This window comes from Phodopus roborovskii, unplaced genomic scaffold (genome assembly GCF_943737965.1).
Source record: "Phodopus roborovskii unplaced genomic scaffold, PHOROB, whole genome shotgun sequence".
In the NCBI taxonomy this organism is placed as follows: domain Eukaryota; kingdom Metazoa; phylum Chordata; class Mammalia; order Rodentia; family Cricetidae; genus Phodopus; species Phodopus roborovskii.
The window spans coordinates 64659-91054 of NW_026126064.1; the positions used below are offsets into that span (position 1 = coordinate 64659).

The following is a 26396-nucleotide window of genomic DNA, read 5'->3' on the forward strand; positions in this document are numbered from 1 at the left end:
TGTCTTTTTAACTTGTTAATTTGTCTGTTTATTTGCATGTAAGTGTGCATAAAGTTAACCCTCATAGGAAAAAAATCAGTGCACTATTTCCTTATGAATTTAATCTTGGAGATTTTTGCACTAACACTAATGATGTCCCAGATGTCCTTGACTCTAAAATAGGAGGATTTACAGTTCATAAATTTTTATTTAGAATGCAACTATTGTTTGCAGATAACTTTACAGTCTGGTGAAGAGGCATAGAAATAAAATGAAGATGTAATGAACTTTAATAAGGGGATTGAATTTAGAGGATCTACTGAGGATATAGCAAAGGCTTGAAAATTTAGTCAGCTTTGCACTACTATAATGAAATACTTGCAACAGGCTACTTATGAGGTAAAGTAAGCCTTGTCTAGCTCATGCTGTTGAGGTTTAAGGTTCTCAATATGGCAGATAACAGAGCTAGACTGCAAAATAGAGCCAAGCAATTGACTACAACTCAAACAACAGAAAGCAGATTTTAATCCCATAATTCACATAGAGATTCCCCACTGAGTCTCATCACCCCAAACTATTATCACCTCCTAATACTGGTAGCCCATATACCATGAGTTCAATTACAGTATACTTCAGGGAAATCAACTAAATCATACCTAAAATTTTCAGCTGTTTGGTCACTTGGGAAGTTACTGAAAAATTGTAATAAATATACAACAGATTAAATATAAAATATAAATTATAACTAGTACTAACAATTTCTTGTTACCATTCATTGAGCCATTACTCACTGCTAATTTGTAGTACACATAGCATTAGAATTAGTTCAACTAATTCGTTAAAAATAAAAAACTTGTATTTAAAGGTTTAACACCTAGCTTTGCAAAACAGAAAGTGATTAAGTATCATAACCTGATTAATGTAAAAAGACAAGCAAAGATATTAATTCTTCTTTTGAAAAATGGGCCAAGATTTCAACTAAAACAATTATGTTTCAGAGTACAAATTGAGAATTGGTGTTGAAGTATCAAACAACCCTGGGGACCTGCTTTTTGCAGCTTACCCAACATATTTCAGGAAAATTTGGAGGTGAATATTTTTAGTAGATAGAACTGTTAACTGGAGTCTCCATGCACTTTTGTTTTACCTCAGCTTGATATTTAAGATTTTGCTGTCTTATTCAAATGTATAAGTTCATTTTCACACATTTTATTTATTTATTTAAATAACAGACACACACACACATATATATACACTTAAAGTATTTTCATTGTGTTTGTATGTACATATATACTTAAATATTTTACATCCAATAGCATAGAAAATAAATTCTCACATTTAAAGATTGTTTCATTGTTCATGCTAAAGAATTAAATAGGAATCACTTGAGGAATTCCTACAATATTCATGAAGTAACAGCAGGCATTACTTTTTTCAGTGTTACCATGACAAACTTTTGGAATTTCCTTCTTTCTCTACTGATTTCAGGTCTTGATTTCTTTGAACAGGCACAGCCAGAGGGATTCCCTTATGTAATCCTTATCCATATGTCTCTGACAACCAATTAATTGCTCATTAATGCATCAACCTAGGTGTTAATTGGTTGATAGACTGATTTCTTAAAAAGAGGTTATGAATATGTCCTGGTGTCCCTACTTACTCTCAAATGTGAGGATCACAGTAAAGTCAATGTCAAATTTTTCATCTCAAATACTGCTTTGAGTTTTTTCACTCGTATTATATATCGTGATTACTTTTGTTTATACTTTGTGCTATTTTGCATTTTGTTTTACATAGAATAGTTACTATATTTCACAAGGAGGATGTTTGAAAGGACATAGACTAAAATATTCATCTAGTTTGTATTAAAAATATATAAAACTGCATATTCCTTAAAAGCATGTAATAAAGCTGTTAGCTGAAAAAAAGAATGGTTGAAATTTCAAATGAGATGGCTAGTGATTTTCATGTGTATTAGGTAAATTTTGTACTTTTAACACATAGACACATCTTTAAATTATAATTCACAAATTCCAACTAAATGATATTATAGTTGAATTTCACAAGTTTATTGTTTTGTTTTTTGAAAGATAACCTCAATATGTAGCTATGACTTACCTAGAACAGTTGTATAGAACAGGCCTTCCTCTACCGCATAGAGATTTGCCTGTTTCTGTCTTCCAAATTCTGGGATCAAAGGTATATACCACCATAACCAATTCTTTACTATATTCTTTAAAATATCTTTATATCTTAAATGAAATGGCTTTCTTAACTTAATATGTTTTATTAGTTTATTTTCACTAGATAAATAAATGTTTTGGTTTTCTTTCAGACATTTTAAGTAGTTTGGCTTTGACATAGTCGTTTTATTTAATTCAAGACACCCAATCGCATTTTCAAAGGATTCTGGATGTTTTTAATTTCTACTAACTCAAATAGAAAAAACAGACAAGTAAATCCTATACTACTTCTTGAAGTTTTTTTTTTGTTTTGTTTTGTTTTTTGTTTTTTTGGTTTTTTTTTTTTTTAGTTTTTTAGTTTTTTCGAGGCAGGTTTTCTCTGTATTGCTTTGGAGTTTGTCCTGGTACTCGCTCCATAGACCAGATTGGCCTCAAACTCACAGAGATCTGCCTGCCTCTGCCTGTGCTGGGATTAAAGGCTTGTGCCACCAATGCCCGGCTACAGATTCTTTTTTATAATAATACTTGTTATTTAATTTGCAACAAGCTTGTTGCTTGTTGCAACCTCCCCTGTCCCCCTCCCAACCCCCATCCAAGCCCTTTTCTGCTCCCCAGGGAGGGTGAGGCCTTCCATGCGAGATCTTGAAGGTCTGTCATATCATTTGGAGCAGGGCCTAGGCCCTCCCCCATGTGTCTAGGCTGATAGAGTATCCCTCTATGTGGAATGGGCTCCCAAAGTCAATTCATATACTAGGGGTAAATATTGATCCACTACCAGAGGCCCCATAGACTGCCTAGTCATCCTAACACCCACCTTCAGGGTGTCTGGGTTGGTCCTATATGCTGGTATCTGAGCTATCAGTCTGGGGTCCATGAACTCCTCCTTGTTCAGGTCAGCTGTTTCTGTGGGTTTTTCCAGCCTGGTCTTGACCTCTTTGCTCATCATTCCTCCCTCTCTGCAACTGAATTTCAGGAGTTCCGCTCAGTGTTTATCTGTGGGCGCCTCCTTCTGCTTCCATCAGCTACTGGATAAAGGCTCTGATAGCTCAGCCATTAAAAGCTAGGCACACAACCAAAAATAGAAGAGATCACAGATTCTTTTTTTCTTATCTTTTTGTTTTGGTTGGGGAGGGGAGCAGTCTAATTATGCAGCCCTGTTCTGGAATTCTCTATGTAGCCCGGGTGGGATTAAATTCCTAGAGATTTGCCTCCTTTGGCCTCCTGAGTTCTGGGATTGAAGAGTTGAGCCACCACACTAACTTTGTTTCCTGTTCTTTCTTAAACTCACTCTTCTTTTTGTAATATAAATGCAAATAACAGATTCTTTTAATATATTTCAGTAATTTAACGATTTAACAAACATAATTACATAATTTGCCTTCTCATATCTCCTACTTTTTTCATGCCCCCTCACTCTTCTTTGAACATTGTATAACTAACAAACTTATAAATATAACCTCCTGAATCTATCCAGTGTTACCTGAATATATATTTGTAGTGCTGACCACTTTGTAGGGGACATATCACCTATGAGACAAATTCTCCCTCTCTCAAAGATTGGTTATCCCCAATCTTGGCTCTTTACAAGCTTCCCATCTCCTCTTCAATGTTACCTGAGCTTGAGGAAGCAATTTGATATAGATGTCCCATTTTTAGCTCAGCACTTCACAGACACTTATTCTCTACACTTAAATCAATTGTACATTAATTATAGATTCTTTTATCTCATTCCCACCCCACTACCTAGCCAACATACTTTGTCTTCCTCTCATTTTCAGTGAATAAAGGGAACAAAAACACCAAAAACCATACACACACTATCAACAAAAATAAATATCAAAACAAATAAGCAGCATGAATCAAAAAGCCCTCAAAAATACTACTGAGTTCATTTTGTGTTGGTCAACACTCCTGGGCATAGAAACTCTACTGCAAAACAAAAACAAAAAACCCTACAAACATGATTTTTCCTTTGCCACCTGGTACCAGTCACGAATAGATTCTTAGTCAAGGATGGAACACTGTGTTTACTTCTCCATCTTGCTTGAACCTCTGTGTAGGTTTTTGTGTCCTGCCACAGTGTCTGTGTGTTAATATGTGCATTGGTCCTATTATATATGGAAGACACTGTTTCCTTGGTGTTATCCATAACCTCTGACTCTTAAAAGTTTCCTCCTCCTCCTCTTCTGCATAGAACTTTGAGTCTTGAGGAGAAGGGTTGATAAAGACAACGTTGTGTTCTTACATATCAATGACTTTGACAGTCTTACCAACTGTATTTTATAGTAGAAACAGTACTAGAGATGAGATGGTAAAGCATATAAAGGAAGTAGAAAGATGGGGTAAAAGAAAAAAAAATAAAACATAACTACCTAAAGAATTTATTTCAGTCACAGGCTCTCAGTGGAAGTCAAACTGTACCAAATAAGTACAACACAAGCCATCAATGTGTTTATGTTTAAGCAAAAGGACTGAGAAACACAGTGGCAGAGATACTCATTATTTAGTATTTGGTACATCCTGCTGCCTGCATACCAAGCTAATAGCTTTGACTATTCTTAAAAGAGAACTCATTGAGAGAACAGAACTCTTTACTAAGGGGAAAAGAGATAACTTTTTCATGTGTTCTGAATTGTAGAATATTAGGATTTTATATATGAATCGTACTGCTTATGTATGTGTGTGTCTATGTGTGTGTGAGAGAGAATATTTTTTTAATGGGGAATTGGTTTACATAATCTGGAGGAATAATAGTCTCCCTAAGTGTCTTTGCATCTAGTGCTAAAATTTAAAATTGAGATAGGAGTATTGTAAACAAGGCTGAATTCCATTAGGTAAACTGAAACCTGTGTTGACTCAAGGAGCAAGCACACTGTTTTCTAGTCTAGAAATCAGACACTGAAGAAAGATTTCAAGGAAAACAGAGCAATTGTTTCCAGCTGCTATTTTTTTGCCAACGAAGCAAGGTAGTATACAACAGCAAGCATTTGTGTATTCGCTTACACGATATTAAAATGAGGGTATCCTTTTTCTTCTCCACTAATGTTAAGACAATTTCTTCTGTAGCCTGTTATGACTAGATATACATAAATAAAGGGAATTCTGGGAATTACAATTTGACTGAGGTAAATGGGCAGTAGAAAAGCTATCATAAAGTTGGGAACAGTTAAACAGATAGAGGTGACAGTGTTAACTTAAATTAAAGAAAGACTATAAATATTATTCATATTAATTTGGTTCTCATAATGTAATATGTATTACCTCAGGTTATAGTTTTATGTTGTTACTAAAAACCTTAAGTGGAAGCAAGGTGCCAAACACTGCTTTTTAAGTGAGGGACCAATAGTAAGGAGAGGCTAGTCTGAAAACAAGTGCCAACTCAGTAAAACTGACTGAACCAGATGAGCAACATTACTCTTCTAGTATTTTCTCAAGTTCTTTTAATGTTGCACTCTCAATGGGTATTAGTGATCTCTAGACGATAAATTTATACTTTCAATGAATATTTAAAATCACAGGTACACAAAACATACTAATTAGATAGAGCTTCATTGTTTTAATTTTATTGTTTGAGAATTCCATGCATGAATATAATGAATTTTCATATGACTAGTAATTCTGTGCACAGGGATCTGGCTATGTTTAGTAATCTAACTCATGGAGATTTAGGTTTTCATTCTTTTTTCTTGTTTTGCTATATTTAGATAAATGATCTGATGAATTAGATCAGTGAGTATTTTCATTAATTGAAGATGAGGTCTGACTCATAACATACATCCTATCAGTAGCATTTACCACTAACCTTCCAACAGATAGCATTCTCATGGCTAACACCACAAATTTATATGTTATAAAGTGCCACCGTCACCAAGATATGAGCAAATGGCATTACTCTTTACTTTAGGCTAGGTGGTAATTTATAGGATTTCTTGCAAATATTTAGATATAGTTGCTATATTTTAAGTTACATGAATTATAGTTCCCTAATATGCATTTGAAAGTCAAATACTAGCAAAACACAAGTTTGCTATTATATCCACAAGTAGAATACTAATATAAGCACTTGCATAAAATTCTTGGAGAAAGTATTTATGTAGTTTGTTGTTTTTGCTTTTCAAGATAGGCTGTCCTGGAACTCACTTTGTAGACCAGCCTGCCTCAAACTCACAGAGATTCCCCTGCCTCTGAATCATAAGTGCTGAGATTAAAGGCTTGTTTGACCACACCCAGCAAAAATATCCATCTTTATGCAATGATTCAAATAATTATTTCCTAAAGAGTAGAAAATTTGCTTATTTTAATTTCCTTCTACAGTTTTCCACTTAGAGGGTTGCTTATATTAAAAAAAATTAAAAAAAAAAACCCACAGGCAATAGTAATAATAATAGAAACAAAAATAGACCAGAAAAATAAAATATATTTTTTAGAAATGACAGTTGTAAGGTAAGGATACTCTCAAATGATAACCTTTGCTTGATGGTGACAATTCTCATAGACTACCTTACAATCACCTTTATTGGGCACATCTTGAGGGTTAAGTCTTATAAGCCTTACATAAGACAGGTGTCACTTAAAAGCATGTTATGCAAAAAAATCTCTCAGTAATTCACAGAAGAGTAACCAGCCTGTGTGGAAATGGGATACAGGCACTTATATGTATGTTTTAATGAGATGCTTGCTTCAGCACAAAGGCCAGAGGTAATACTGTGAGTAGGCGAGTAAAGTGATAAAACCTATGATCGAAATCCCAAAAGAAAGGAAAGACTTGTTAGGAAATTTGAACATTCTCAGGATATAATAAAATACTTTGAAACATGGGGGTGGGGAGTTAGCTATAGAACCTGAAGTTCCAGCATCAGGAAAGAAGAATAAAAGGCAGAATATAAGGGTTTCTTTCAAGTGGTTTTTAAAGACACCACTATTTGAATGGACTGAGATGGCAGGTTCCAAAAGAAATGATGTGTCTTTCTTAAGAATGAAAAGAATTGAAATAGCTTTGGTCATAGAGTGATGATGGAAATAACAAGGAATTCAAAATATACTGAAAATACTCATGCATCTTACCTGCTTCTGAGACCTTTCCTGATTAACTCATCACAGAAAATTCCCTTCCATTTGGAACTTCAGTGGTTTAAACTACTATTACATTTCATTCAAACTGTTACTGCATTTCTTTCTATGGAATGTAGACAAAGGAAGATAAACTGTAAAACACTCCATTGAACATTTAGAATCAGAGGCTATCAGACACATTTTACTAAGCCACATGAAGGGGTAACTGAAACACCCACAGTTCTTACTATGGAGTTTCGGTATAAAGGAAGAAACAAGAGCCTTTCCAGGCAGGATAGAAGAAAATGGAAAACATTGAGTTCACTGACACCTCAAATACATTTATTTTATTTTATTATCATTTTGTTTGTTTTCAAAACTATCCTGGAACTTGCTCGATAGACCAGGCTGTCCTCAAAATCACAAAGATCTGCCTGCCTCTGACTCCCAAGTGCTGGGATTAGAAGTGTGTACCACAACTGCCCAGCTCTCAAGTACATTTTAAATAATAACATGCATGAGCTATCACTATGCACTGCACTAACCATGTTTTATAAGCTTATAAATCCCCTCCAAGAATATTCAATTAACCTCAAAACCCAATAAACCTAAGAATTGTGAATTAAATTTATTAAAACATAAGAAAGCCAGGCTTTGTGCATATATCTGAGCTATCCATTCGATCTTTGAGTGTTAGGACACTCGGGTAAACATAAAATGTGACAAAGTGGACCTTTCCCTTTAACCCAAATTGTTCTCATAAAAACAAAACACCTTTGTAAATAGTGCATGGATGCTAAAACAAGTACACACACCTGGAATAGAGTCTATTTACGTTTCTACCTTTAAATAAACCAAATGCCTAAGTAAATTTCTTGAGGTGCTTCTCTAATAAAAGCTGGAAGCTTTTGTTTCAATTGTCCTATCTTGTGCATAGATACTTTGGAAAATCATAGAGGGATAGGAATGGCTTTTATCTAAATCTTCAAGTGGGTCAAGCAGTATACAATCATTTAATTGCCACCATAAGCCTCTAAAGTAAGAAGAAAAAATTATTGTGTAGGTACTGATAGGGACAGGCTATGATAATTAACAAAGATATCCCAAAGTATCCAATTTTCAATAAGTTAAAAGTCAAGTTATCACCCTGTCTCGAAAAAAAGAAAAAGAAAGAAAAGAAGAAGAAAAAGAAAAAAAAAAAGTCAACTTATTTACTGTTCCAATTGAGAGCTGTCCCAGACTAAACAAGGAAATTGTACTCCATCGAGTTATTCAGGGATCCAAGTTTCTTATATTTTGTTGCTTTTATCATTTGTCATTATGCATTGCATAAATCAGTTCATGGTCTATAGGAAAGGGATGAGACTCCATCATAAAGCAAATGACCAGGAAACTGCACATCTCTTCTTCACTCATCTCATTAGCCTTGTTGTAGTTGTATTGCCAATTCTACCTATAACAGAAGCTAAGAAATGTAGCCTGTAACTGAGTATCCATATATTCAATTAATACTTTAGTGACTGTACTAGTGACAGGAAAAGGAAAATAGTAAACACTGGAACATGCTTAGTGGTCTCTGGCTCGGTAGTAATCAGACTAGATTAGGAGAAAACAACATAAGCAGAAATAACAAAACAAAAATTACTTTTAAAATAGAGAAAGTAATGTGTGGACAGGGTCCATAGTAGAGTATTATAGCCCCTGTAAATCCACATGTAACAAAGGTAAGAATTATTTACACTTGTATAAGCTGATGAAGCTATTTTTTTAATCCATCACATCAGCACTACTATCCCCTTTGCCACCTTCTTTCAGTTTCCTCCTTTCCATATACCTGTCTATTTGTTTATTTTAGTTTCTTTTTTTTTTTCAACTGCCTCTGATGCTTGAATTCTAAGTACTTTGCTGATTGCTGACTCCAAGTAAGTGTTTTCTCTGTGCATTTCTAGAGGCTAGTTTAAATGTAGTTGGATGTTGATGAGTAATAATTTGCTTTAAATATGAAAGACCCTAGAAGGATAGAAATGTATCATAGGGGATGAAAGAATCAAGGAAGGATATAGTACAGGGGCTGCACAATTACAAGAGCAAACATACAGTGCATATTTTTAACAAGATGCAATCACAAAATCTAAAGAAGCACAAGATCACAAAGCCTCTGCAGTAACGATACTCTAATGTCTACAACAGGAGATGTGCATCCTGCACATAACTTGAAATGATTTTAAAATTACAAAAATTAAAAGCAGTTATTTGTTTTCATCAACAAGCAAAGATGTCATGACCTCTTCTATCCACTGTTCAAATTAGGAGCAGATTTACTCTTGCTACCACCTCCCAGACAGAGTTAAAAAGTTCCTCAGTACCCATTTGAGAACATCTATTTCAGGTCAATTGAATGAATCTCACAGCAATGCTACCCCCCCTTACCAATATTTGTCTTATACCAATTTTCTCAATACACATGTACAACATCCTCAAGTACAAGCCATCAGGTGATACTGGGAGGCAAACATTTCTGTGTCCTTTTCTTCAGCAATCTTTATTCTAGATGCCTTGAACTTTGTTTTAACGCAGCCTTCAAAAATTAAACTATGGTACTTTCCAGCAACCAGTAAGCCACTCCAGCATAATGTGGTCATCATATTCCCATTTTCCTTCCTTTTTTCTTCAACTTTATACAATTCTGTCTCTGTTATGGAGCACTTGGTTATGACCTCTCTTTATTCCATCAGTATTGAAAGTAATCCCAACAGTTTACCCAGATTTTAAAGCCTAACTCTCTGATTCTTGATTTGGGTAATTTGTTCTATCTTCATGCAAGATCATCACTTATAGAAAGGCTTCCATTCCATAATAACAGCAATTCTAGCAATCATTACAATCAGATAATAAGAACTCTCATGGGTACTATGACCGTATATTAACGTGGTTAATTCTAGCTTATTTGTAGTCACTTAAATCCACTTACAATCTATTACCCGACCACGCATGACTTTTTTTTTATGGAAGTGGTTGACAAGGTAGTTTGCACCAGATATCACGCAAAAGAGCTGGATTTGGTTATTATGCTTTACAGTATATGCCTTGTAGTTTTGCTCCCTTGAAATATGAGCAGATATCTGATCTTGCAGAAATAACCTTTCTGAGTATGGTTGTAACACATCCAGTCTCTCCCATTTCTTTTGCTTTCTTTTAATGTTCTCTGATTTCAGAAGAACTATCTACAAGTTGATGCTGGCAACTATTTGCTTCCATAGTTCCTAGTTTTGGCTTAAGTAAAATGTCTTGAGGTAATTCTAAAAGAACTTTCTTTCCTTTCTAGAGTAGGGTAGGGCCAGACAGGGAATACAGAGAAAGAGACAAAGAGAGAGAAGACAAAAAATATAGTTTTTCTTCTTTTCATTTCATGTTTTTTTTTAATTAAGGCTTTTAGCTTTCTAGAAAAAGCACCTATTCTGTATAACTAATGACAAAAGATAAATATGTTTTGTAAACCACTTTGCTTTTACCTTAAGTGGGTAGTCTGTGGCAAAACATTTAACTTTACCATGATCATAGAGTTATTTTAATATACATGATTAATGATGCAATAAAATTAAAATTCCCCTGCTACTCAACATCTTATTTAAGAAAAATGTTCACTATTTCTTAATTGCTGCAAGTAAGATCTCTGGATGCTGATACTTTTTAATTAGGGAAGAAATTTTCTTTTAATTAGAAAAGGAGAGATTTTTTTTTGTGTGTGCTTGGTTGTTTGGTTGGTGTATTTGTTTTTTGTTTTTCATTATTTCTAAATAAGTTCAAGAGTGTCCCCTAGTGGAGAGATCCTCTGGTCTCAGTAGTTTTAGAAATGACTAAATGATACCTAATTAGATGCTTGCATTAAATAAGAAATGTTCCTACTTAGCTGATTGGAATATGCTAGTTAAAGGGAAAATATATTCTTTTCCCTTTAAGACATGCTCACAACATGGCCTAGTTGCAAACCTGCACTGTGACAAGCATTGTTCTCATTTTAGATAGCAAATGACTTTTTATGATCAATTTCCATGCTTCCTTCAGAACCTAGTGAGATTGAGCTGACGGTGCACCTTTCTGCCAAAGAGGCAGCAGAAGCACTTAGTGCAATTTACTGTAGCTTTTACAGATATCAACTGGCAGCAGCAAGAATACCATTACCTTCACTTCTCCAGCTCTGGCAGACTGATGCAGCTGATGTGCAGGAGTCTGGGGGGACACTGCTTAGCTATGTCTCTTGTTATCAGAAATTAAGGAAAAAAGAATAAATGTGTATCTGTCCTCTAACTTCTGAAATTCTTACCCTAATTTCCTACATTTGTGGTTAAGCATTAGTATAGAGATGCATGGGTGGGTTCTTTTTCAATAAATAAATGGAAGAGGATGAGGAAGAGTTGTGATGCTAGGCTCTCTGTGTCACAGATAAAATTGCCTTATCAAAAATTGCATGTTACAGCAATTTATAAATACAAAGACAGATATTAGCTCCTAATAACAAGATGTATAGTTAGCTTTAAACCAAACACAGGTATTTTTTAAATGCTGGTTCTTATATTTGGAAAAATCTAAAATAACAATAATAGTAATAATAATGGTACTGGCAAAGTCTTGCCAGATACATATTATATGAATAAAAGTGTTGCTTATTTTATGATATGCAAGCACCAATCGTAGGATTATTGTTAGCAGATGTTTTTCAGAACAATATACAATCATGACTCTCATGCAGTGTAAGAAGAATGAATTTTAGGAAAAAATATGCATATGATATGAGATAGCCAAACAGATTATGCCTTGACAGGGTCACAGGAAAAGCCGGAACAGCTGGTGTCTATGAAACAAAAGAATGCTGAGCTAAATTATAAATAGAGCTAACATTATTTTTCCCTGTTTCAGAGAGGAAATGGAAGAAACCAATCAGTTCAGTCGTTATCAGACGGGGAAGAATATATACATCTATCAGTTAACTGAATTCAAAACCAGGATCCAATCACCCTGAAAAATGTGTCATAGACTGACAAGTCATGTCCCATTACAAATTGTTTCTGCCTACATTCTTTTGAAAACTGGATCTAATATTATGGGTTGGTTTAGATCAGTAACCCATTTGTACATCTTACTTCTCTACGCCAATTACTAATCTATATGCCGTTGTCATTCTTCTGGCTCTTGCCAGCTTCCCTGCTCTTAGTTCCTGCTTATGGCCTCAAATGTTTCTCTTCCTTTCTTCCTTCCTCTCTTTTTTCAGGAGATGAGCAATGATAGAAGTATTTCTGTGTCCCCATCCTAATTTATACAAGCTTTAAAGTAAAAATAAGGCATTCTACTGTTAACAGATAACTTTAACCACTTGAATAAAGTGACCCAAAGTGCTTGTTAAAAATTCAAATTCTCAGGTGTGGCAGTGGTGGTACATGCCTTTAATCCCATCACTCAGGAGGCAGAGGCAGGCAGGTTTCTGTGAGTTGGAGGGCAGCCTGGTCTACAGAGCTACACAGAGAAACCCAGTCTCAAAACAAAAACAAAAAAAAAAAACAAACAAACAAAAAAAAAACAAAAAACAAAAAGTTCAAATTCTGTAGAATTTTCTCAGCTTTTCAAATAAAAATTCCATCAAAAGTCTATACAAATATATTGAGACAGTAGATATTTTGTTGTCTATGAATTATCACATGGACTCAGTTTATTCTACAAGATAGTGATTCATCTCCTCTACTTGATGTTTGTTGTTCAGAATGGCTTAAACCCTACACAGTGTCTCATTATGGAATACTAATACAAAACAATTTTCTATTAGAATGGGAACTTCTAAAATTAATTTAAAATGGTTACTGTTTATGAATTTAATTTGTATATTTGAAAGAACTCATACTTCAGAAAATAAAAATATGGTTTCTTTTTTTTTTTAAATAAAGTATCCAATCACATTATATTCAGTTTTAGGGTTTTGTGATTGTTTATTTTTGTTGTTGTCGTTTAAGACAGGATTTCAAACAACATACTACCGTCTAAGTTGCTATGTAGACAAAGATGACATTGAAATTCTAATCTTCTTTCTTCCACACCCCAAGTACAATTTATCTTAATTTTTTCTTATTGTTTGAGAATTTTATAATACAGATGTCTTTTGAAAAATGTGCCCCAACATTTCCCTTCCAATTTCTTAGCATTTTTCACCATTATGTTTCCAAGTTTCATATGCTTTCTTATTAAATCCACTGGACCACCCTATAGATTACAGTTTTGCATAATCACATGAGCATTAACTATAGTACAATGTAGCAAAATAAATACAAATATTTAGCATCCATTACTTCTGATTTAGTCAACTAGTAGTATTTCTACAATTTAACGTTTAATTACTGTGTTTATCAGCCTGCTTGTAGAATTTAGGAGCATGTGGATATAAACTCTTGGCAACTGATGACTCACTTTAACATATAGTTGAAGAAATCTGAAATAGGAGGCTGCACATTTGCAATGTGAAACGTACTTTATAACACAGATTGGGCCTTTTCAGGTATATGAACATATAGCCTTGAAATAGTGATGTAATAAAACTTTACAAAAGAAAAACAAGAAGCTGAGTATGGTGGTACATGGCTATAGTCCCAACACTTGGGAATCTGAGAAAGGAGAAACAAGAGTTCCAAGTCATTTTGTAATACATTCAGGTAAGCCTGAATTACATAGAAAAATTCTTTCTCAAAAATGTAAAAGGAATTGAGATCAAGGGATATTTAAAAGCTAATAAGAATATTACTAATTTGTCATTGTTTATTGGGTATTCAAGACATTGGAATACATCTTACTAATACAAAGGTAAATAAAGCTATAATCTCTACATTAAGGAATGCTTTACCCTGGTTGTTGGGCAGACGACGTGCAAACCATCCAAAAAGTTAAATCACTGTGTATTATATAAAATTCTAAGAGGTATGGAGGAAAACTGATAGGTAGCAGAGTATTTTTCTGAAAGGTAGGGAAATATAGTGGGATTCAAGGTGTGAGCAATGAACTAAATAGAAATAAAAAGAATTCCACAATTATCTATGCTGTTACATAGTATAAGAGTATGAAATTCATAATGAAAGGCTATTCTTAGAAGATAGATGTTTTAAACCTGCTAGGTGACTTTATTAGTCCAAGGTATAAACACAGTCACATCATCTTTGTTTTCCAAATTACCATTTATCTTTCTCAAACAATACATATTTGTAGTATTTGCCACTAGTGGATAGACATGAATTGTCTTCCTCAGATTTCTGTCAATGTTTTTTTTATTAATAATTTTTTTATTTAATTTTATATAAAAAAGTCCAATTAAATGAAAACAAACATTTACACACAATATTTGGGAATTTGGGCGTCGTTCTTTCCAAACTACTTCCTGCTGGTAAGGGGCGTTGTCTTGGGGGATTCGAAGAAGATTCAGATATCCTGGCTGTAGTCTGTAGGGCTGTTTTGTCCAGCTGTTTTGAATGTAGGATCAGCTTGTACTCTGTTTCAGGCGGTCTGGCGTGATCAAACCACATTAGTCTGGAAGGAATCCACATCTTTTCATTTTCTGTGGAAACAAAAATAGAAATACTTTTCCCCAGTAACTTGTTCTTCAAGTTAAATTTTTGGAGTCAAAGCATTTTTTTTTAATTTATTATTTTACATGTCGATCCCAGTTCCCTCTCGCTCCCTCCCCTCCAGCCCTCCCTCCCTCTTTCCCTCCCTTTTACCCTCTCATGTGCATGTATGTTTGATTCTTACTCAGCTTAGTGGAAAAGGATAATAATCCATCATTCCTAATTTCAAAAAACACACTTAGGGTCCAAGGTCAAAGCTGTCATACATTTGCTTACTCACCATTTTCCAAGGGAAAAATGCCATAGTCACTGAGTTTCTCTCAAGATTGTTAACCATTGGGTAGAATTTCCCATGTAAGCCAGACTTTACTGCTCTTCTCTTAAGAGAGATTCCTCTGGCCTCTCTGGGTCTTCCCTACTAGCAGAGCTATGCATAAGATGGGGACTGGAACCTTTTGCTCAGCAACACAAGTGGTATAATTCATAGAAACCACTGAAAACTCTCTTTACAAGACAGCACAGATCAAATCCACTTCTATATGGCCTATATTGAGGAAGATCTGGTTGCATTTTAAAATCAGTTCATCAATTTCTTTCTCTTTTTGTCTCTTCATTTCTTCCTTCTTTTGCTTCCTTCCTCTTTTTCCCCTTCTCCCTCTCCTACTTTCTCACTCTCTCATTCTCATGAAAACATCACTGTGATACCTATAATTTATATAAATAAAACTATATTTTATCATCATCTATTTTGTCAAACTATATGCTTTAAAATTTTAAGTTTTGAGATTTGTTTATGTCTGTCTCTGTATGTGTGTGTGTGTGTGTATGAGAGAGAGAGAGAGAGAGAGAGAGAGAGTTACATGGATGCATGTCTGTGTACCACATGTGTACATAGAGACTAGAAGGCAGAGTCAATCCCTGTAGAACTGGTATTCCTGATGTTTGTGAACTACCATGTAGGTGCTGTGTTGGAAATCAAACCCTGGTCCTCTGGAATAACAGTAGGTGCTCTTAACCACTTCTAAGCTTTCCTTCTAGCCTCTCAAGCTTCCTATTAAGCTTTGATTTGAGATGTTCCCTGGTAACACATTTGTAATAAGTATAACATTCTATAGTCATTGCTTCTATGTATTATTCATCCTTGGAAACAGTTACATATCAACAATCTGATTTGCAATGATGACTTCTTAAGTAATGCCAGAGTACTGTAATCCTAATCCTTTTTTATCCTCTCTGTTACAATCCTATGTTGGAAAATGCAATGAGAGTTGATTTTGCATGACAGATGAGATTTCTTTTCAGATGCTGTTCAAAACCTTTCCCCAGTTTGCTGTTTTTTTTGTTTGTTTGTTTGTTTTGGTTTCTGTTTTTTTTTTCTTCCTCAAATAAAAGTTCCAGTTGTTCAAATGCCTTACACAGAAGAAAAGAGCTGCTGTTATTCTGGTCTTATCAATATTCTGTACCTACCTATGTATTCCCTTCCACCCATTTTCCATGTACACCTCATCTTCCCATGTGGGGAAGACATTTTATTTCCTCCAAATTCTCCTATTTGATATTCTTTCTTCTCTGCCATTCGTCCTCTTTTATTCTTTCCTTGAATTTTACTATTCTACTATTTTATATGGGATTCTCCTACTCTTATAGCAATGCAGACAGGTAAAATCAATCTTGGAGCTGGAGTAAAAAGTCAAAAACCAGATAAAGCACAATGAGAAAGAAAGCATTGCATGAGTGAAGAAGCCATTTCCTAGGTGGATCAACACAAATCTTGAAGAGAATGGAAGTGACAGTTAGGGATCTACAAAGTTCCTTTGTCGGGTAGAGTAAGGGAGTTGTGAAGGACTATTTCAGGTCACAGGCAGAGCTTCAGTCCGCCTCTGCTAAGGAATGTCAGACTCAATTATTCATGGTACAATTTATCTGACTTGAACAAAATTGTACTGTAAAGCTAGGCAATCTCTGGAGATATTCATTTATTACATAGAGGCAGTGAATTTTTCTTCAAAACTTAAACTTGATCCTTCAAATAGCAGATTATGTACATTATTGGTATGTGCCTTTTAAGTTATGTATGTTGATTCTGTTTGAGATTTGTAGGTGAATTATGGCTACATTGGCATGGTAACAGACATTGCAGCTGAATAAAAATAATTACTATAAACCTTAAATGCACATCCAGGTGTAAATGTGCACACACCTGTAATTCCACCACTTGGAAAGCTGAGGTAGGATGGTCCTAGGTTTAAAGCCACCCTGTCTACATAGGAGAGACTTGTCTCAAAAACTTCAAAGAATACCTCATTTAAAATTAAATTATGTAATACATTCTAAAGAAATATATACTCAAATGGCAATTAAGAACATTGATGTTCAGATATCTTTTGTAATATCAATGTTCCCTAAAAATGAATTCAATATTAAACGATTTAAAAATGGTTGTGTACAAAAAGCAACAATAAACTTTTTTCCCTTTTTCATTGCTGAGGATCAAACCCTGGACCTGCAGCATTGCTACACAAGTATTTTACAACTAACCTCCAGTGTCAGCCCTTTAAAGACAGGGTCTTCTTATATAGTCGCCAAGGCTGGCCAAGCACACACAATATAATCTGGGCTGGCCTCAGACTTGTGATCCACTTGGCTCTACTCCTCACTTCCTGAGATTATAGGAGTGTGACACTTAGCTTGGCAGGAGCTTCGTTTTTGACTCTAAAAAGCTTGTAGCTAATTTATGGACTTACAAGATCTAGTTTACCAATGGTGAATGACTCCTACATATAGAATCATAATGTTTAGGAAGATGCAGAAATCCTGGCTGTAGTCTGTAAGGCTGCTTTGTCCAGCTGTTTTGAATGTAGGATCACCTGGTACTCTGTTTCAGGCGGTCTGGCTTGATCAAACCACATTAGTCTGGAAGGAATCCACAGCTTTTCATTTTCTGTGGAAACAAAAATAGAAATCCTTTTCCCTAGAAATAAAAAAAATAAAAATAAAAAAGATCTAGTAATCTGAACTATGTTACCAAAAAAAAATGAATTATAATGTTTAGAAATCTAGTAGAAAATATTTTAAAAATAAGCAAACACAAAAGACTATGACATCTTAAAATATTAGAATAGGTGTTTTGGAATTTTTTTAGCCAACAAAACTGTTTTTGTTACTGGAAGTGTAGTACCAACTGCACAAAGTGCCCTGCTCTTTAAAAGAGGGGAGCAGAGTACATTGTAGTCTCCTCTTTGCTTATCCTGTAGAGGTCCTAAGCACAATCTTACAAATGTTCCACTACTACTCATAGCTTGGTTATAAGACATCCAGTACTTAGGAACTACCTTCTTGGCACTCAGTGAGCACAAAGTCATACATTTTATTATCATAATTTATTACCACGTCAAACTGAGAGAATTAGTTTACACTAGATGTCAGCAAACATGTCACTGGGGTACACATTTCAATTCTTCATTTGGCAACCATGACTAAGTATTCTCTTGCTTTCATGTTACTGGTGTAGGCTCTTACTGAACTCATATCTCACTCTTACTTTCTGGTTCCACTTGAACCCAGGAAGTTCATATACCTAATTAGAGCTAGAGTATTTCAGTTGTGTAATGTTAGCTAAAGCTTCAGTAAACTGAAAGAATAAATTCAGCATTCTGGCGTCATTAGATTCACTTTTACATTTTGTCAAGAACGTATGTCTACCTTATTAGAGTAGCCATTATACATAAGAAATATTCTAAGTTTAGTAAGTAAAATCTTGAAAAACAAAACAAAGTTTCATCTCCATCATACATGTTCTTGATTTATCTCAATGAAAATCTCAAATATTTATTACGATGAATTTATTCATTTTAATGCAATTTTCTACCTATTATGGTTACTTTGCTAAGAAAAATATTAGCCCTTATGGATTCAAAGTCTCTTAGCAGCACTTTCTTGACTTATGATTTATAATTGCCTTCCCTCCCAGAGCAGATTCTGCTTTGTTTTTCCATGTATTCTGCGATGGAATGCCTTGAGAAGGACCTATTCTTTCTGTTAATCTTCCCAATAATTCATAAACTCTCAGTCTATCAATCTAATCATAAGAAAACATCATGAGATCTCAATGGAAGAATATTCTACATGGTAACTGGTCCTCTTCTAAACCTCATAAGTAATTCTCGTTCTATTAAATAAACATACTGTCAAAAATGATACATTTGATAAACTTGACAAAAGTGAAAAACGCTTAAACAATTATTCTCTTAGCTATTTCAATTCAATGGAATGATGCAATTCATACTTGACAAATTGTTTTAAATATGCAGGAACAAATGGTTTTCTGTTGTGTTTCCGTCCTGCACAGGTGATTCAGCCAACCTTACCTGCAGAGCTTTCTTTGGGTACAGTGGAGATGTCAGTCCTTTGATTTACTGGATGAAAGGAGAGAAGTTTATCGAAGATCTGGATGAAAATAAAGTTTGGGAAAGTGACATTAGGTAAAATCATTTTTCTTTTGTTTAACAAGAGCAGTTCAGTTAACATGTGCTCTGCTAAGTGGGGAGAGGGTGAGCTAAAACAAAAAAAACATTTAATCATTTTATCTTTCTATTATCATAACAGAAATATTGTAATGCTTTGTGTCAAAGAAGCAATTTTTTTTTCAGACTGACTATGGAATTAAAAAATGTGAATGCCATTTGCAAAATAGGAGTAATTTTTTCTTTTTAAATATTTTATTAATCCTTTGGGGTTTCATGCAGTATGTTTTTATCATATTCACAAACATACCCTCCTTCTCCAAGTAACTATAATTTCCAAAGGAACATTTAACCAGTGGCACACTAAAATAAAAATAATGGAAAATATTGAAGCCCTTTCTAACCTTAGGAAATTTATTGTGCTTTTTATTTATTAAAGCATCTTTTAAAAGTTACTGAGAGGACCAGTAACATGGTGGCAAATGTGTGTAATCACAGTGCTTAATAATCTCAGGCAAGAAAGTTGCTGTAAATTGAAGGTCAATCTGGGTCACACTGGGTTAGACTGTCTGTTAAAATAAATACTGAAAGGATCCATTAACTAGTCACTACATGAACTCAAATACAACCTTTATATTTTCCTGGAATGTCTTTACATATTTAAGCTACAGATTCGAATATAAAATGTTTGATGGGATGATGGAAGACATGAATTTTTTGTTATCATTCCTACTCTAACTTTAAAGTTTAAATATTTATGAAGAGGAAATAATAATAGAAGAACAAACCTTTAAAATTTTAGCTAGCTATTTTGAGGGCATAATGTTTATAGTTCATTTTTTCAATGTACTTACACATTTATTTACTTATATTTATGTATCAAAGTATTCACTAATGAACAAATTATATTTGGACATGAAGAGTTAGTTCTAATCATAATGTAAATGATCAAGGATTTTCATAATTACAACTAAGTTATATCCAAATACAAATGATGGATATTTTCTAAATATTCTTCCATATAGAGGTTAGATCTTCTGACTGGATAGAAGGATTTAAGTGATGGTTCTCCTTTTTAAATGTCAAGACTTTTAAAACTTTAGCAAAAATATAAGAGAAAATGTTTTTCATTAAGAAGCAGAAATATATTAAGCTGTCATAGAAGAACATTTCCATTAGGATCTTCTCTTTGGCAACAAATACACAATATCTCACAATGGTTTGCTCTAATTAGATTCTGGAAGATCCAAATGGACAATTTTCCAATATGGTTGAAAATCTTTCTTTGCAATTTTTCATATTTAAAATTTCACTTGTTATCATTTACCAATATTTTTGAGTTTTTAAAATAAAAAAAGTTCTGTAGACCTAAATTGTATAACTTTGGCTGTATTGAGATGGCAAAAAGATCTAGAAAGTTATTTATCTAATTATATAATATATAATACACACACACACACACAGACACACACACACACACACACACACACACACACACACATCCAGGCAGTAGTTTGGAACTAGGAGTACTGAGAGAAGGAAAAGGGCCACCTAGTTTAAGAAAGTTTCCATTTATTCTGAGAGATTACTAAAATAAATAACAATCAGATTGTAAGCATTTAGCGTTAATTTTAAGAGGCAAAGTTAAATACCCATTAGAACTTTTGCCTCTGGGTTTATGGTTTCATTTCTTTAAAATTATGCAGCTTATTTGTATCATTAGGAAAAGTAAGTCAGGTTGAAGGTTTCAACAGATAAGTCAAAATAATTCAGAAATGTTCTCTTTCTTTCCTGCTCTTTTAAAAAAAAAATCTGATCTATAATTAGGCCTCCAGCCTAACAGTTTAAAATCTCTTATCTTTTTTTATATCATATTTCTTCTTAAAGGAAAAACAATTTGTAAACTTTCCTTCAAGGTCTCTTTCACCTCTTTATTATGACAGCATGATGGTCCTGCTATGAGAGATAATTAACTGCAAGTTCATTAGCATCTCCAAAGACAAGCTTCTTCATTAGAAGTGAAGAAGAAAAGGGCATGCTACCATTTAATTAACTTAGCATCAACTCATAGCCAGATCTGAAGCACAAACTCTGTAGGTATATTCACATCAGTTCAGATTCATCTACATTTCTTTCTTTTTCATGTATGTGTATGTGTATGTTTGTGTGGGGGTTTTTGTTGCGTTTTCCTTTATGTTTTAGAATTCTTAAGGAACATCTTGGAGAACAGGAAGTTTCTATCTCATTAATTGTTGACTCTGTGGAAGAAGGTGACCTGGGGAATTATTCCTGTTATGTTGAAAATGGAAATGGACGTCGCCATGCCAGTGTTCTCCTTCATAAACGAGGTGAGTATAACCTTTCTTGCTTGAAAGATAATCTGAATCTTCAATTACACTGGACTCAATCCACTGGACTCAAATAAAAGAAAACTATTATTTTTATTCCTCCATAAATCTAGAACAAATGAAATAATCACATTAGCATTATGTACATGAAGGTGTTAGTGGGCTCATGTCCATCAACACATTGTTCAAAAGTCAGTACTCTGGTGTGAAATCTGATAGAAGAAAGACAGGTTTATTTAAGGGCTAGCACCTGAGAAAATGGCTATTTGTTGCTAGATGAATGATGTTCTTAGAGAACTTGGTTATAGAAAGAAATAGATTTCTAGGGAGAGGAAAGGAAACAACAAGGAACAACTGGAAAGAAGTTCGTCACATCCCTGAGCATGTGACTCCCACTCCAGAAGCTGATAATTGATGCTGACCTCCTGGGCTAGTTTCTGTATTTTTTAATTAATACAACTGGCCTGAGAGTTATTTCTCACAACAATTGGCATCTATTTTGTTGTTGTTGTTTGTTGATGCACAGAACTTGAATAAGAAAAGAATACATCTTGATTGGGTCTGAGGGCATCTAGCTTTTCTGGGTTTTGTAAATCTAAAGATCTTTTAGCAGTTAACATCTTCTTCATTTAAGTGCAGCTTTCTTTAACATTTATAATGGTGGAAAATGACAAATCACAAAGAGCAACCTCTGTTACAAAAGAAGAGTGTCATAAATGGATGACTAAATCAAACTCTTGAGTCAAATATCTTTTTCTTTACCTTCCTTTAATATCAAATATATAGCCTGGGCAAGGTGTTCTCAAGTTCTGGTTTCTGATATGTAGACTGAAGAAAACTTATCAACTCTGCAGTGTTTTATAAAGATAAAAGAAGATAACAAATAAGAATGGCTCAAAAAAGTACTTATACACAAAAGAAAACAGCTAAATGGTATTTGTTATTATAAGAAATAGGTATTGGTCATTAAAATAACTTAATTATTAATTTAATAGAGTTTGTCATGGCTCAAAGATTGTTCCATTACTGCAAGGACCGTGCCTGATGAATTCCCCAATACCTTATTTCTTCATCTTTTTAACCTTGTATATTTTTTCCAAAATATAATAGCCTCCCATGAGCTATAGTAACTTATTGTAACATTGATTGCAATTGAGGGCAGTGTCTGCAATAGTAACTCTGTCTCCATAGCAGCTTCATCAGCTTATGCATGTGTGTGTGTGTGTGTGTGTGTGTGTGTGTGTGTGTGTGTGTTGTTTGAAATTAGAGGTGATTATAAAATATGACCTATTCCTTTGAATTAGTTAAATATTTGTGCACATTAGAGGAGATAAATTTTTTCTGCTTTATGCTAAGTTAAAACATCCTAGTTTATTTATTCCAAGTATGCTTGGTACTCTCTGACTCAGCAGATTTACAGTGATTTTAATTTCAAAGTATATCTTCAATCCTAGAGTCTTTGAGGTTTGAAAAGAAAGAGAAAACTGAAGACATCCCCTACCTTATCGGGGAACAGATTCTCTTTGAATAATGTTGCTGAAAGCTATTAAAATAAACACATTGACTGTCAAGGTGACAATAGTGTTAACATAGCATATTATGCTGGAATGTGAGGAAGGAGGAAAAGTTATTAGCAACTAGTAATGCTTCTTCCTTTACCTTAACACGTAGTTAAACAATGAGGGAATTGGAATCACACTGCATGTGTGTAAGTACAAAAGCAGCCTCAGTGTGAGGAAAACTTAAATGCTATAGACTTAACTACTTATATAGCCATAGCACCTTCAAAATAATGTATCACCTTATACTGGATCACATTCAATGTCTAAGATATCCATTTTGTCTTCAGAATAATCAGTTAGAAATCTCCATTTGTTTAGTTGCCTATCCATTGGCTCTAGTTCACACTCCCAATTGATATTTCCCTAGCAATCAGATGTTCAAACTAGTCACCATGACCCCATTATACCTTGATGTCACCAGATTCAACCTCTCTAGCTCCTTTTAATCATTCCCTATTTATATGTGTCATTCTTGTCACTCTCTTGAATGTAGTCAAAATAAAGAGTTTAAAGTAATCCTTAAGAATTGAAATAGTAAAGAATACCTAAGGCCACGTATTAAAACTCTGTTGCTTTGGGGGCTAGTGAGATGGCTCAGTAACTAAGAGCACTTATTGCTCTTGCAGAGAACCTGAGTTCAGTTCCCAACACCACACCCATATGGTGGCTAACAACCATCTGTAACTCCATTTCCAGGTGATCTGATACCTCTTCTGACCTGCATGGGCACCAGGTACACATGTGGTAAAATAAGCCTAAAAAGAATTTTAAGCCTATTATTTGGACAACATCTATTTCAATCTGGATCATGGCAGAGATGTCAGTTATCATAAGAAAAGAAGAATGACAATTTATTTTATGTATGGGTGGGTGAAGCTTAAAAAAAAAGGTGGTTCTGCAGGCACACATGAAGTCAGTAAAGGTCAAGTCAGATACACCCTGTAAGGAGTAAGGTTTTTCTGCCCACTGCCTAGTCTTGTACCGCCGCCGCACCAGCCCCAAATAATGCACAGAGACTCTGTATTTGATATAATGCTGTTGGCCAGGTACTAGTTTCTTATTGGCTAGCTCTGTCTTAATTATTAACCCATTTCTATGTATTTCCACGTGGTCTTACCAGCAAGAGGTGGCTGGTCGTTCTGCCTTCTCCGGACTCTTCATCTTGACTCCTCCCCACCACTTCCTCTTTCGTCCTTGTCTCCTAGTCCCTACTATCTTCCTTTCCTATTGGCCAACAGTGCTTTATGCATTAACCAGTATGAGAAACATTTACAAAATGGCAACTCCCATCAACACACTAGGATATTTCTAGCATGTTTAACCTAAGGATAAGCATACAAAGCTACTAAAGCTTCCAATTACAGAAAAACTACAATTTTGAAGAATCAAGGAAATTGTTTCATGAGAAATGTCACTAATCGGCATTCGAGAGGCAGAGGCAGGCAGATCTATGTGAATTAAAGGCCAGTCTGGTGTGGTCTACAGAGTGAGTTCCAGGACAGGCTCATAAACAATACAAAGAAACCCTGTCTGGAAAAGCCAAAACTAAAAATAAATAAATAAATAAAAAATAAATGTCATTAATGTCTGATTACCTGAATATGAGGAAAACCAATGTGGCCAGTGCCAGTTTTAGTTGTTCTCAAATACTTAAGTTTTCCATGAATCTTTTACAAATTTGTATTTATATCAGCAATATTTTGTTCTTGTTAAGATAAAAATATTAATTCCCAAAGAGTCTTTAGAATTTGTGTACTCTGAAAATCTCTTCTTAAAGTGAATGTGCACCTTCTTTTTAAGGCTGTTGGAGCAATGAAGTCTTTGCCTGTAAGGCAATAAGGGATGCAATCTTATCTCAAAGGGCTCATTGTATGGAATGACCACACTTACCTTGAGAATAAAGAAGGACTTCGGTCAGTTTATGGCATTATTGTAACTCTACCAACCCTACTAAGTTCAGAAAGAGAGGACACAGAAAACATGAGGCCATAAGTTGCAATCTTTCATGGAAATGTCTCTGAGAAAGCCAGGCTTCTGTCAGACTATCAATTATACAGTTATCAAATAATTCTCTGTATTGCTCATAGGACAAATGCTTAGAGAAACAACTGGAAACTGCCACTGCTAATCTTCTGTTTTTGCCACCAAATTAAAACTTCTCTAATTTATAGGTGTTCAAAATTCTTCCTTTTAAAATCATCCTTGGAGAAATACATTGAAATATTTCTTTGATCTAGCTCAGTAGTTCTCAACGATTCCAATACTGCGACCATTTAGTAGAGTTTCTAATGTTGTCTTGACCCCTAAACACAAAATTATTTTTGCTGCTCCTACATAGCTATAATTTTACTACTATTATTAATTGTACTGTAAATATCTATGTTTTCCAATATTCTTAGGTTACTCCTGTGAAAGGGTCATTTGACCCCAAAGGGGTCATGACCCTCAGATTGAAAAACAGTGCTCTAAAATGATACATACACACCAGAAATGTGTTTTGGCCTCAAGTCTATCCACTCCTCCATTCCCCAGAAATAAGTAAATTCTGTGTCAGTGATCTATGATTTCCAGTACCAAATTTTATGACTACTTGATGTCCTCAAAATATGGGCATCTTTATTTTCTGTAACAAAGTACTTTAAATAGTTAAGGGCATGGGTTTGGGAACAAGGCTGGTTGTGTTGAAAACACAGCTCTTCTTGATAATTCACCTGAATTAGGCAACCCACTCCAATTAGGTGAGACTTTGGTTGTCTTCCATAAAATGGGGGCTTCTAAGATGGTCTTTCACTTATAACAGCTATGAGAATTAAATGAACTCATATGTGCTAATGCTTATGACAGCATCTGATACATGCTTAGTACCAAATAAATATAAACACGCTACTACAAGATTTCTCTGCTCCAATTGTGCGCTGCTGCAGGTCATGAACGATGAAGCAATTGTGTGTTCCACTGAAAATTCTATGCATTTTAATTTATCTCTCATTGAAATGATCATCTTTAGCTCCAGCAATTATGTCCCATTTATTTAGAATTGTATCTTACAATAAATTTTCTTTGGTTTAAATGCACTATCCTAAAGCAATTTCATTCATTTATACATGCAATTAATGACGATTATTAAGAATCTCCTATGTGCCTAACATTGTGTTCACTTGAAAATTGAATAAAGAAGAGGAAATAAGTACCAATGTAAATCAAAAGCTCA

General features: G+C 34.4%; 1 protein-coding gene across 1 annotated transcript in view; it reads left to right on the plus strand.

Moving 5' to 3' along the window:
• Positions 1-16461: 16461 nt before the first annotated feature.
• Il1rapl1 (interleukin 1 receptor accessory protein like 1) overlaps positions 16462-26396 on the plus strand; it is a 41279-nt gene continuing 31344 nt past the window's right edge. The window contains exons 1-3 of the mRNA XM_051179389.1: positions 16462-16471; positions 19161-19293; positions 21478-21623. Of these exons, the coding sequence (XP_051035346.1) occupies positions 16462-16471; positions 19161-19293; positions 21478-21623 (289 nt within the window). The remainder of the gene's footprint in view (positions 16472-19160; positions 19294-21477; positions 21624-26396) is intronic.